General features: G+C 40.7%; 1 protein-coding gene and 1 pseudogene across 1 annotated transcript; both read left to right on the top strand.

Moving 5' to 3' along the window:
* The first annotated feature begins 1,083 nt into the window (after positions 1 to 1,083).
* Positions 1,084 to 1,948, top strand: LOC142964031 (olfactory receptor 10J4-like). The gene is given in 2 exon segments (XM_076104142.1): positions 1,084 to 1,923; positions 1,925 to 1,948. Coding segments are annotated over 2 exon segments (864 nt in total).
* Positions 1,949 to 3,862: 1,914 nt separating this feature from the next.
* LOC142964024 (olfactory receptor 10K2-like) lies at positions 3,863 to 4,727 on the top strand (annotated as a pseudogene).
* Positions 4,728 to 13,509: the final 8,782 nt, after the last annotated feature.

Below are 13,509 nucleotides of genomic sequence, written 5' to 3'. Positions count from 1 at the left end.
GCATTCCAGCAAATGAAAGACCTGCTAACACAGGAGCCCGGCCCAGTGCTCACATACTTCGACCACACCAAAGATGTGAAACTACAAGTCGATGCATCAAAATGCGGCTTAAGAGCAGTCTTGCTCCAGGGAGAGAAACCAGTCGCATACGCATCCAAGACACAAAATGAGACCGAAGAAAATTACGCTCAAATCGAAAAGGAGCTGAACGCAGTGCTCTTTGGATGCAGACGCTTTCATCAATATCTGTATGGATGACAGGTGATCGTCGAGTCAGACCACAAACCGCTGCAGTCAATCATGCGGAAACCCTTGGCAGCCGCACCGCCACGCCTACAACGCATAATACTGCAACTACAAAGTTACGACATTACCATTACACACAAGCCTGGAAAACAAATCCCGGTCGTGCTCGTTCAAAACATGCCTGTTCAGAATGAACTGAATCCTTGGCCTGTGGTGTTGCTGCGTTCAGCTTTCTCAAAACAACTGAATACTGTGCTTCCTTGAGTCCAGAGAAATACGTCTGCCATGACATACGTGTGTCACACACCCAAGACACGGCTACTCACGGTCTAAAACAGGTGAAATTGGCCTACGGTGTGGTTCACTGGTAAAAAACACCAGGGGCAAACTTTACCGTTCTGCAGCAACCTGAGCTTGGGAGGCACAACTAAAAAGGCCCCAAACAGCTTTAGGTTGATAATGATGTTTAGATATACTGCTTGATGGAACATTAACTACAAACACCACAAGTGCTCCAACAAAACAATAAATGCACAAGCACATACAGCTTGAATGTTGTTGTGAATAGATGATGCCATGAAAAACATCTATGACTTCATGTCTCTAGAATCAAGTTGTTTACCGAACTCATTCTTTGGAGAGTTTAATGAGATCCATGGAGGGAGGAATAGTCTGATAAAGACTTCCCACCGACTCCAACAGATCCCTTTCCAGTTCTTGTGTTTGCTGGATCACACCAGAGCATATCAAGGTCAGGTACTGAAGACTGAATCAGACAATCTAGTGCTGGTTACATGAGCTTTATTGTTTGTTATCATCTCATTTGATATATCAATAATGGATAATAGATTTAATGTGACATATATAACTTTTGATGGGCATGTGGAAGTGCGCAAATATAGATATCTTTATTTTGTTATCATGTTTACAGTGTATATTTTAATAATTAGCAGTAATTTCACTATTGTGAGCATCATAGTGATTCACAAATCCCTCCATGAGCCAATGTACATTTTCATTGCAGCTTTGTTAATCAACTCTGTTCTTTTCAGCACTGCTATCTACCCAAAGCTTTTGATTGACTTTTTATCAGAGAAACAGATCATATCTTATCCAGTCTGTCTCTTCCAGTGGTTTAGTTATTACTCTCTAGGCGGTTCAGAGTTCTTCCTGTTGTCGGTCATGGCCTATGATAGATATGTGTCTATATGTAACCCTCTGCAATATTCAACCATCATGAGAAAAACAACTGTTAGTATGTTCCTGATTTTTGCTTGGATTCTGCCTGCTTGTGAGGTTTCAGTAATAATGTCACTGAGTGCTAAAAAAGAAATCTGTGACTTTCATTTGAAAGGAATACTTTGCAACAGCACAGTTCACAAACTTCACTGTGTGAGTTCAAGACTCCTTAATATTTATGGCTTGGTTGTTTTTGCGAGTGCTGTACTTCTCCCTGTGCTCTTCATACTTTTTACATACACCAGGATACTTGTAATATCCTATCGATGTAGAGGAGTCAGGAGAAAAGCTGCACAGACCTGTTTACCTCATCTGCTGGTTCTAATCAACTTTTCCTGTTTAACTGCATATGATGTACTTCTTGCTCGACTGGAAGTTGATTTTCCCAAAATTGTACATTTGATAATGGCTTTACAAATGATAATATATCATCCTCTTTTTAATCCAATCATTTATGGACTAAAAATGAGAGGAATTTATGAACACCTTAAGAGGCTCTTCTACAAAAGAGTCTAATGTATTCAAACTGATAACTGTTGTCCAGTCATCGTTTTGTGTCATAATAATGCAGAGATGTTATAACTTTGAACATTTAAAAACTTGCTTCTGATATAATAAAGCACAGAGAATCTTCCACTGTATTGCTAAAGTTTATAGTAGCCATGAAATAAGCATAAACTCAGATGAGATAAGCCTTTATCAATCCAGTGTTTGAGCAGCACAATACTGTAATAAATACAGACGAGAGAAGTAAAAATAAGTATCATAATATAATACGTGGTGTATAATATGAGTTGTGATCGGACAGTGGTTGTTATGTTATGGAGGAGGGTGGGGGTTGTGATGAAATTAATCCATATCAATATTTTAAATGAACAACCTTGAAAGCAAGAGCATATTTCTGATTAGGCACTGTATGTAACTAAAATTGAGTTTGTGCTCTGAGACACAAAGTGTTTTGTTTATTTTATAATAACAATGAACAATTAAAGCAATTGTTCTTTCTGTCAAGTTATTATTTCATCATTATTACTCCATCTTGAGTAAATAATCACATTTATAAAAAAGACCAATTTTTAATTAGCTTGAAAGTACTGCTGAAAATGTGTTTCATATTATATTTGACTGTTTCTAATCTGTAGTTGTCGGCTGGAATGTTTTTGAAAAAGCTCTATCATGTTCACACCATTGTGTTATCCAAGTCTTGCTTGTGGGTCATTTCATTATTTATGGATACAAATAATTGTATAACATTGACTACAAATTAATGTTTCTATGTGTGGTGAATTCTTCAAGAGGAATGTAAACAGAGTGGATTCAAGCTGATACTTTCAGTGTTTTTAACCCTCTTCTAATGTTTATGACTATGTAGTAGTAAAACAGACAACTCTCCAAAAAAATACTATAATGCCTAAACACATGACAATGCAGACGTGATGATTAATTTACATTTGAATTACCTTCATAATAAAAAAAAGCTGTGATCAAAACTACATGGATGATGCACTGAGTGGGGGCCAGCTCCCTGAACTGGTGGAGAAGTCCTGAGGGAAAGATGAGAACAAGATATGAAGAAAAGAGTCTAATTACAAAGTCGGATCCCTTGTCCCCTAAACAGACATTCCTTATAATAAATATTTAAATATTTTTTTCACTCTAAGTGAATTCTCTCCTGATTGAAATAGTTTTAGTCTTACTACAGAATTCGTTCAAAACATGCCTGTTCAGAATGAGCTGAATCCTTGGCCTGTGGTGTTGCTGCTTTCAGCTTTCTCAAAACAACTGCACACTGTGCTTCCTTGAGTCCAGAGAAATACGTCTGCCATGACAAACTTGTGTCACACACCAAAGACACGGCTACTCACGGTCTAAAACAGGTGAAATTGGCCTACGGTGTGGTTCACTGGTAAAAAACACCAGGGCCAAACTTTACCGTTCTGCAGCAACCTGAGCTTGGGAGGCACAACTAAAAAGGCCCCAAACAGCTTTAGGTTGATAATGATGTTTAGATATACTGCTTGATGGAACATTAACTACAAACACCACAAGTGCTCCAACAAAACAATAAATGCACAAGCACATACAGCTTGAATGTTGTTGTGAATAGATGATGCCATGAAAAACATCTATGACTTCATGTCTCTAGAATCAAGTTGTTTACCGAACTCATTCTTTGGAGAGTTTAATGAGATCCATGGAGGGAGGAATAGTCTGATAAAGACTTCCCACCGACTCCAACAGATCCCTTTCCAGTTCCTCTGTTTGCTGGATCACACCAGAGCATATGAAGGTCAGGTACTGAAGACTGAATAAGACAATCTAGTGCTGGTTACATGAGCTTTATTGTTTTTTTATCATCTCATTTGATATATCAATAATGGATAATAGATTTAATGTGACATATATAACTTTTGGTGGGCATGTGGAAGTGAACAAATACAGATATCTTTATTTTGTGATCATGTTTACGATGTATATTTTAATAATTAGCAGTAATTTCACAATTGTGAGCATCATAGTGATTCACAAATCCCTCCATGAGCCAATGTACATTTTCATTGCAGCTTTGTTAATCAACTCTGTTCTTTTCAGCACTGCTATCTACCCAAAGCTTTTGATTGACTTTTTATCAGAAAAACAAATCATATCTTATTCAGCCTGTCTCTTCCAGTGGTTTAGTTATTACTCTCTAGGTTGTTCAGAGTTCTTCCTGTTGTCGGTCATGGCCTATGATAGATATGTGTCTATATGTAACCCTCTGCAATATTCAACCATCATGAGAAAAACAACTGTTAACATGTTCCTGATTTTTGCTTGGATTCTGCCTGCTTGTGAGGTTTCAGTAGGAATGTCACTGAGTGCTAAAAAAGAAATCTGTAAGTTTCATTTGAAAGGAATACTTTGCAACAGCACAGTTCCCAAACTTCACTGTGTGAGTTCAAGACTGCTGAATATTTATGGCTTGGTTGTTTTTGTGAGTGCTGTACTTCTCCCTGTGCTCTTCATACTTTTTACATACACCAGGATACTTGTAATATCCTATCGATGTAGAGGAGTCAGGAGAAAAGCTGCACAGACCTGTTTACCCCATCTGCTGGTTCTAATCAACTTTTCCTGTTTAAGTGCATATGATGTACTTCTTGCTCGACTGGAAGTTGATTTTCCCAAAATTGTACGTTTGATAATGACTTTACAAATGATAATATATCATCCTCTTTTTAATCCAATCATTTATGGACTAAAAATGAGAGGGATTTATGAACACCTTAAGAGACTCTTCTGTAAAAGTGTTTAATATATTCACATTGATAACTGTTGTCCAGTCATCGTTTTATGTCATAATAATGTAAAGATGTGATAACTTTGAACATTTAAAGACTTGTTTCTGATATAATAACGCACAGAGAGTCCTCCACTTCAACAATGTAATGATAAGTATGAGCAATTCACTGCAGTTTTTCAGACCAAAAGGTAATGGTTAAGTCTAAGAGATAACCACGACTTAATCATACATTTTTCCGTTTGATTGTAGTTACCGGTGATGACATGACCATTGTCTTCAAGTGTATTGCTAAAGTTTATAATTGCCCTGAAATAAGCTTAAACTCAGATGAGATAAGCCTTTATCAATCCCTGGAGGGCAATCCAGTGTTTTAGCAGCACAATACAGAAAGAAATACAGATAAGAGAAGTAAAAATAAGTATCATAACATAGTACGTGGTACAGTGAGTTGTGATCGGGCAGTGGTTGTTATGTTATGGAGGAGGGTGGGGGTTGTGATGAAATGAATCCATGTCAAGATATTAAATGATGAACAACCTTGAAAGCAAGAGTATGTGCATGTGTCTGATTTGGCAGTGTGTATAAATTAAATTGTAGTTTTGTGCACTGAGAGGCGTGTTTGTTTTTAATTTTATGGTAAAAATAAATGACTAAACCAACTGTTGTTTCTGTCAAGTTATTACTTCATCATTATTACTCCATCTTGAGTAAATAATCTAATTTCTAAAAATGTCCAATTGTTATATGTAGGCTAGACTCAAAAACTGCCAAATTTTAATGATCATAAAAACTACTGCTGAAAATATGTTTCATATTATATTTGACTGTTTCTAATCTGTAGTTGTCAGCGGAAATATTTTTGAAAAAGCTCTATCATGTACACACCATTGTGATATCTTTACTTGTGGGTTATTTCATCCATTATGGATACAAAAATAATCGTATAACATTGACAACACATTAATGTTTCTATGTGTGGTGAATTTTTCAAGAGGGAGGTAAACAGAGTGGATTCAAGCTGATACTTTCAGTGTTTTTAACCCTCTTCTAATGTTTATGACTGTGTAGTAGTAAAACAGACAACTCTCCAAAAATACTATGCCTAGACACATGACTATGCAGACATTATGATTAATTTACATTTGAATTACCTTCATAATAAAAAAAAGCTGTGATCAAAACTACATGGATGATGAACTGGGTGGGTCCTGAGGGAGAGATGAGATCAAGATAGGAAGAAAAGAGTCTCTAATTACAAAGTCTGATCCCTTGTTCTCTAAACAGACATTCCTCCAACCTGTATCCATCAGGATGTGGACTCTGGAGCATCCCTTCACAGGAAAACTCATAGTGAAGTTAGGGCTCAATCAATTAGAGATATATTTTAGAAAAGTTGCAGTTTTGTTTTCATTAAGCTGAGATTCCTCTGTTCATGCACTGCTTTACTGTCACCACCCTGTGCCAGCCAACACCAGGACAATAACTGATGAATTCAACTCTTTCAGTCAGTGTTCTTGCAGCATGCACAGTGTGGGTTTGAATAATTTTCAATTCGAATAGGGAAAGTCTATAAAACGTTGCATACGTCATTTTCTCTTACATGCAAAATACTGACATAAAAAGAGTGAAGCTGCTTCCACGGTGTTTTAAGTGTTTACAGAACTTCTGAGTTTCTGGGCTTGGTCGTTACTAGATGCCAAACGAAAAAGAAAGGGAACCGGTTCTAGATTTGTAAAACCCGGAGTATTGATAATGTCCGGAGTTAACGGTTCTACTATCATTATGTTAAAAGTTACGGAGTGAGATCTCCAGAAAATAGCAGCATCACAAACCTCCTCTCTCTGTCTCTGTGTCTTTGCACGAGGGCCAGAGTCGTGCTTTACTCTGACACTCACACCGACTCTCGCTCAATACAGCGTGAGACACACATCATGGCAGAGACAACAAAAAGATTGGAAGTGTGGCTACATTTTACTCGAGTAGATGCTGATAACTCTGTCAAAAAAGCAAAAAAAACATCTAAGGGAGTCAGTGGCGGGTCCTGCATTTTATACCTGGGCCTTCACTGCTGTCCTGCAGCTGAAATACCACCATATAACCTCATGATGGCGCCACAGCTACGGTTATTATTCGTTTCTAGGGCTGTATCAATATACGTATTCGTATTAAACCGTTCGGTACGAGGCTTACAAACCGAACAATACGTTTGAATAATACCAGTGCATTTGGAAAATGCAGAAGCTTAGATTGTAGGAAATATAATGTTTTCTGCGCTCCCGTAGGAGACAGCGGTCTGTGTGACCTCTGAACCGGAACAAAAAGAACCACAACAAAAAACAGCTAGTGCTCCGCAAGTGTTCTGGGAAGCTATGCTAACTAGCTTAACGGGAAAACAACAGCAGCAACACGCATTCTGCTACACACTCAAGGGCACGGGCCATTAAGATATTAGATGTAAAAAAATGAACCAGTTACTTACCAAATGCTGATCACATCCTCCTTTCTTTGTTGACAAAGAGTTTAATCCCAGTTAAATCCCAACTCACAAATCCGTTTCTCCTCCTCTTTCAGCCATTGAGTTTTTAAAAAACAAAGCTAGGTAAAAAAAAAAAAAATCTACACCAAGCAAAATGCAAAAATATCATAATTTCTTCCATATCTTTCAATTTGAACTCTCACTACTCAGACTAAGCCTCTGCTGTAAATTTTGTTTCACGATAGTCACGTGCTCGCCCACTGACCAATCACAGCACACACTGCAGAGCTGCTCTGGAAAACTGAGCTGCACGTAATGCTGATGTACTTGTAGGCCAGCTAGCAGGCTCTGGCACGTCAAAGAATACGCCCAACATGTCAAACTAAAGATCTGATTGGTCGAACACTATGACAATCAACAATATCATCCCCATTCACTTAAACTGCAAAGGGATTCACTTGTGAGTCTGCAGGCCTCGGGCCTCTCTTCTTACCGAGAGACACAGAGGTGAAATCTGATTGGATAAAAGCTCTACTTAAAACAAGCTGCACTGGAAGCAGAGCAACTGAGGAAGACAGAAGCTGTGCAATGAGAAAATAAGATAATGGGAAAAATATTTTTATAAATTATAATACATGTAGTGTATTTAAGAAAAATTATTAAATTATAAAATAGCTATAGCTTTGTGATTCTGTTTAGGCCAGCAGAGAAGGCTTTGCTGGCCCTGACGGCCCACCACTGAAGGGCGTTAATACCAGCAATTTGGCGAACAAGCACATAAATCTGCAGAAATGCAGTTTTCTGCTGTTTGTAACCAACCATTTTTCTTAATCCCAATGTGGTAATTTTCACTATAGTCAGTACCCGTAATTCATTCTGCAAGTATGCTTCACAATGTAAATCAATACGTTACTCAGTTTAATGGGGCCTTCGCCCCATTAGTCGCTGCGATAATAAAATCTACCATAAACTGGTTTACAATCAAAAAGTATTTAATCCTACTGAATCTAATACAATTACAAAGTGAAGCACATTAATTACAGTATCTATAGATATATATTCTCTGCGCAGAGAAGCATCTTTACCCTCATCCCAGCCTGGAAGCACAGCTGCCCTCACGTTGAGACCAGAGGAAAGAGAATGAATTCTTTCCCAGCACTTCTGTTCACAGTTTGAAAACCCCTCCCCTCTTGTCCATTTTAGTTCCTATTGGCTAACTCCAGCTGGCTTCTCCTTCTCTCTCAGCCAGCTAGGACCCCTGGCTTGGGTGATGCTCCTTCTGCGTCCGCTGAAATTGCCTGTCTATAAATCCCTGTCTTTCCATTCGCTATTCTTAAACATACTATATAAAGATAAGGATTTGCAACTTTTGGCAAAAACTTCACAAGTTTTACAAGCATAAATGGGACTTCCAAGTACTTGCTATCATATTATTCCCCACCTGTAAGAGGTGCTACTAATTCTACTAAGAAACACTTTACATTACATTACAGTCATTTAGCAGACGCTTTTTATCCAAAGCGACTTACAATTCAGAGTCTATCACATTTCTACACCGTAGGCACAGCTACGGGAGCAATTTTGGGGTTGAGTGTCTTGCTCAAGGACACATCGACATGAGACTAGCAGAGCAGGAGCCGGGGATCGAACCACCGACCTCTGATTGAAGGACGGCCCTGCTATCCACTTAGCCACAGTCGCCCCCACTTCGAACTATACATTCTAAAACTCTCCTATATTTATGACTAATTATGAATTCTTAATTATGAATCATTAAACACTTCTATTATAATTTCTTAAAGCACACTTCTGAACCTATATTTCCTACAACACCCCTATGGTACTGCATTCAGGTATGCAGTTAGGACAGTTTACTCCAGTGTCCGACACTGACATAAGTGAGGATTCAGCTCCTGTATGTAATGTGTCCACCTGCCCAGTACAACCACCCACTCTGTCAACTACTGTTATACAGCCAAACAAACTACCATTTGATGTCAAGTGTGGAAATCTGACAAATGCAGAAAGGTCCAACTTACACAACTTGCTCTCCTCTTACCATGATGTCTTCAGTAAAACCAGCACAGACTTTGGTAATACCGACATGGTCAAACACAAAATCCACACGGAGGATGCACTCCCAGTTAGGAAGCGTGCATATCGTACTTCCCCAAAAATGCAAACATTGATTCAATCACATGTAGATGAGATGTTGGACAAGGGAATAGTGGAAGTGAGTCACAGCCCCTGGGCAGCACCTGTGGTAATGGTCAGGAAAAAAGATGGCTCATGGCGTTTTTGTGTTGACTACAGAGGTTTGAATGCAGTCACAGTAAAAGATGCACATCATTTGCCCAGAACAGACGACACCTTGGATGCACTCAGAGGTTCATCGGTGTTCAGCACGATGGATCTCTCTTCAGGTTATTGGCAAGTACAGCTCGAGGAACAGGACAAAGCAAAGACAGCTTTCACCACAGGCAGAGGACTTTACCAGTTTTGTATGATGCCCATGGGCTTGGTAAATGCACCCCCCACTTTCCAACATCTAATGCAGCTGGTGTTACAAGGTCTCTCATGGAAAATATGCCTAGTATACCTCGATGACATTATTGTATACAGCCCCAGTTTTTCTGTCCATCTTCAGCATTTGAGAGAGGTGTTGGATTGCCTCAGAGCCGCTAACCTTAAACTCAAACCCTCAAAATGCAGTTTTGCACAACAGGAAGTGACATTCTTGGGACACGTCGTCTCACCTGCAGGACTAAAACCTGACCCGAGAAACACTAACAAAGTGAGAGACTGGCCTGCACCTAAAAACCCTACTGAAGTCAGAGCATTTCTTGGGTTATGCTCATATTACCGGCATTTCATTTATGAGTTTGCAAAAATGTCAGAGCCCCTGCATGCTCTCACTCAAAAAGGAAAGATATTTCTATGGACTGATGTTGAACAGAGTGTATTTGACAGCCTCCGCCATGCTCTGTGTGACACTCCCATCCTCTCCTATCCAGATTTCTCACAGGAGTTTCTGCTCTTCACAGATGCGTCCAGCACAGCCATTGGATGTGTTCTGTCTCAGGTGAATGCGGAAAACATGGAAAATGTCATTGCTTATGGCAGTCGCATTTTCACAAAAACAGAGAAACGTTGGTCTACATATGACAGGGAACTGTGGGCTATCATATGGTCCATCCGGCACTTTCCCAAGTATTTGACAGGCCACCCCTTTCGCATCATCACAGACCACAAACCTCTTCTCTCCTTGAGGAAGATGGCGCTGGATTGTGATCCTACAGGTCGCAGGGCCAGGTGGGCTCTGGAAATTGACCCCTATGACTGGACAATTGAATATAGACAAGGAACTAAACACGCCAATGCTGACTCTATGTCCCGTCGTCCTCTGACAGCTGAAGAAACCACCACTATGGTTGCAGCCAATCAGGTGAGATGTGTTTCCATTCACACTCAAACAGACACAGCAGAGTCACTCTCATGCGCTCCAACCACTGAACTGGCATCCTGCTCAGAGTCTGCTCCCACTGCCTCACCTGCTACGGACATAATATCGCAGGTGCAGTCTGCATCACCTGATACTGCAGCGGTAACTATGGACAATTCACTCCTGAATATGAACAGACAGTACCTCATTCAAGCTCAAAAAGCTGATCCTGTGTTGCAAATAATCATCAACTGGGTGTTGACTGACAATCGGCCGCCATTTTCAAACATTAAAGCAGCCTTACCTGACATGAGACAGTACTGGAGAGACTTTCCTAAACTCCGCCTTGTTGATGGTCTCTTATGTCGCAAGGTCAGACCTCCACCAGGTGACCCTGTTTTACAGACTGTAGTACCCAGTAGTTTACAGAAGGAGGTATTTCAAACATTACATGGACATTTACTCTCTGGACATTTCAGTGCACAGAAGACACTGCAAGGGGCACAAGTTAGATGCTATTGGCCTGACATAAGCCGTGACATAACTCAATGGTGTCTTGAATGCACAGCCTGTGAAGCACGGCGACCACAAACACCACACCAACAGGCACCTATGCAAAAATAGTCACATCTCGGCCATTTGAGAAGATTGCAGCAGACTTGACGGAGTTGCCACTTACTCACCGTGGTAATCATTATGTACTTGTTGTAATGGACTGTTTTACTAAGTACCTCAACTTGTATGCACTTCCTGACCAACGAGCGACCACTGTGGCTAAATGTTTGTTTGAAAATTACATCAGCCACCACGGTGTCCCTCAAAGTTTGCACACTGACCAAGGCCGTCAGTTTGACTCAGATCTTGTCAAAGACCTGTGTTCCCGCCTGGGAATACACAAAACACGGACATCCCCTTATCATGCTACGTCAGATGGAATGGTGGAATGGGCAAACAGGACCATCAAGGACCAGTTGGCAAAATACCTATACACCAGAGGAGGTGAATGGGACGACCACCTGCGACAAGTTGAATTTGTTGAAACACCACTGTTCACTCGTCCACCAAACACACGCCTTTCTCCCTGGCCCATGGTAGAGAAGCCCGTCTGCCTGCTGATCTCCTTCTTGGAGACTCCCCCGGAGTTTCAAATGCCACTCCAGGTACTCCAAGTGAATATGGCAATTCTGTATTAAAGAGACTGTGCGCGGCTTTTCACTCTGTTGCACAAAACATTGAGGCAGCAGGTGCTCAACAAAAGCACGACTATGATCGTCGGATGAAACACACAGCCTATGAGCCAGTTGACTTGGTGTGGGTTGACCTGCCAGTCCTTGCTAGACAAAAGCTGTCACCAAAGTGGTCGGGCCCTTTCAAAGTGCTACGAATGTTAGGCTCAGGCGGTGGTGACATTGGAGTGGACTATCAACTGTTGGACCAGCGAGACCCGAGAGCTAAGCCTAAGGTCATTCACTACAACCGCATGAAACCTTATCGCTCCGCCTGGTCAGCTGAAAGAAATCCACCCTCACCTTCAGGAGGGGCTGCAGCAGCAAACAGCTCAGGTCCTTCATTGCTTACTGCACTCTCCGGCTCCAGACCTTATGTTTACTGGAGTCCAGCCACACAGCGATGCTCTGTGTCACCAGATAGGGCTCGGACTAATGTTTGTCCTCTGACTCAAGGAGCTGCCACTACCTTAACAGATGTGGGAGACAATACTGTCACAGGTTCTTCCAGTGAACTGTCTCCGGTAGTGCTGCCTTTTGATGGAGTAAGGACCAAGTCCGGCTGCTGTGTGCATCCCCCAGTACGTTATGGAACTGTTGTATGAACTTTTGCTTGTTCTTGCTGGCGTACAGATAAAAAAAGTATAAATATATATGTATGCTGTTCTATTATTTGTTATGATCCTTGTTGTTTCTGTTTATTACTTACATCTGTTTATATTGGTGTTTATTGTAAGTTGATAAGTGTACTGTATCTTAAAAATTCAGCTATTTCGAAGCGAGGACGCTTCTTTTGTAAAGGGGGGAAGATGTGTAAGACTGAAATCCTGCGATGATCAGATATGACCACTAGTCGGCGCTGTTAAGGGGGCTTGATGTGATGGGGATAATGTGATGGGAGTGAGAGAGTGTGATTTTGACTTGGTGCGGTTCCGTGGAAAGTTGACTAAAGTTATGAGGAAAACCCAAAACGTGTTGGACTGATTAATTCCCGATCATACACCCACGACGCTTACACTGGTGCAGTGCTCATTCAAAACATGCCTGTTCAGAATGAGCTGAATCCTTGGCCTGTGGTGTTGCTGCTTTCAGCTTTCTCAAAACAACTGAACACTGTGCTTACTTGAGTCCAGAGAAATACGTCTGCCATGACATACTTGTGTCACACACCAAAGACACGGCTACTCACGGTCTAAAACAGGTGAAATTGGCCTACGGTGTGGTTCACTGGTAAAAAACACCAGGGGCAAACTTTACCATTCTGCAGCAACCTGAGCTTGGGAGGCACAACTAAAAAGGCCCCAAACAGCTTTAGGTTGATAATGATGTTTAGATATACTGCTTGATGGAACATTAACTACAAACACCACAAGTGCTCCAACAAAACAATAAGTGCACAAGCGCATACAGCTTGAATGTTGTTGTGAATAGATGATGCCATAAAAAACATCTATGACTTCATGTCTCTAGAATCAAGTTGTTTACCTAGCTCATTCTTTGGAGAGTTTAATGAGATCCATGGAGGGAGAAATAGTCTGATAAAGACTTCCCACTGACTCCAACAGATCCCTTTCCAGTTCTTGTGTTTGCTGGATCA

This window comes from Anarhichas minor, unplaced genomic scaffold (assembly GCF_050575085.1).
Source record: "Anarhichas minor isolate MPS153535 unplaced genomic scaffold, ASM5057508v1 ptg000004l, whole genome shotgun sequence".
Lineage (NCBI taxonomy): Eukaryota > Metazoa > Chordata > Actinopteri > Perciformes > Anarhichadidae > Anarhichas > Anarhichas minor.
The sequence above is the reverse complement of the archived record's forward strand: the minus strand, read 5'-3'. Positions and strand labels throughout refer to the sequence as shown.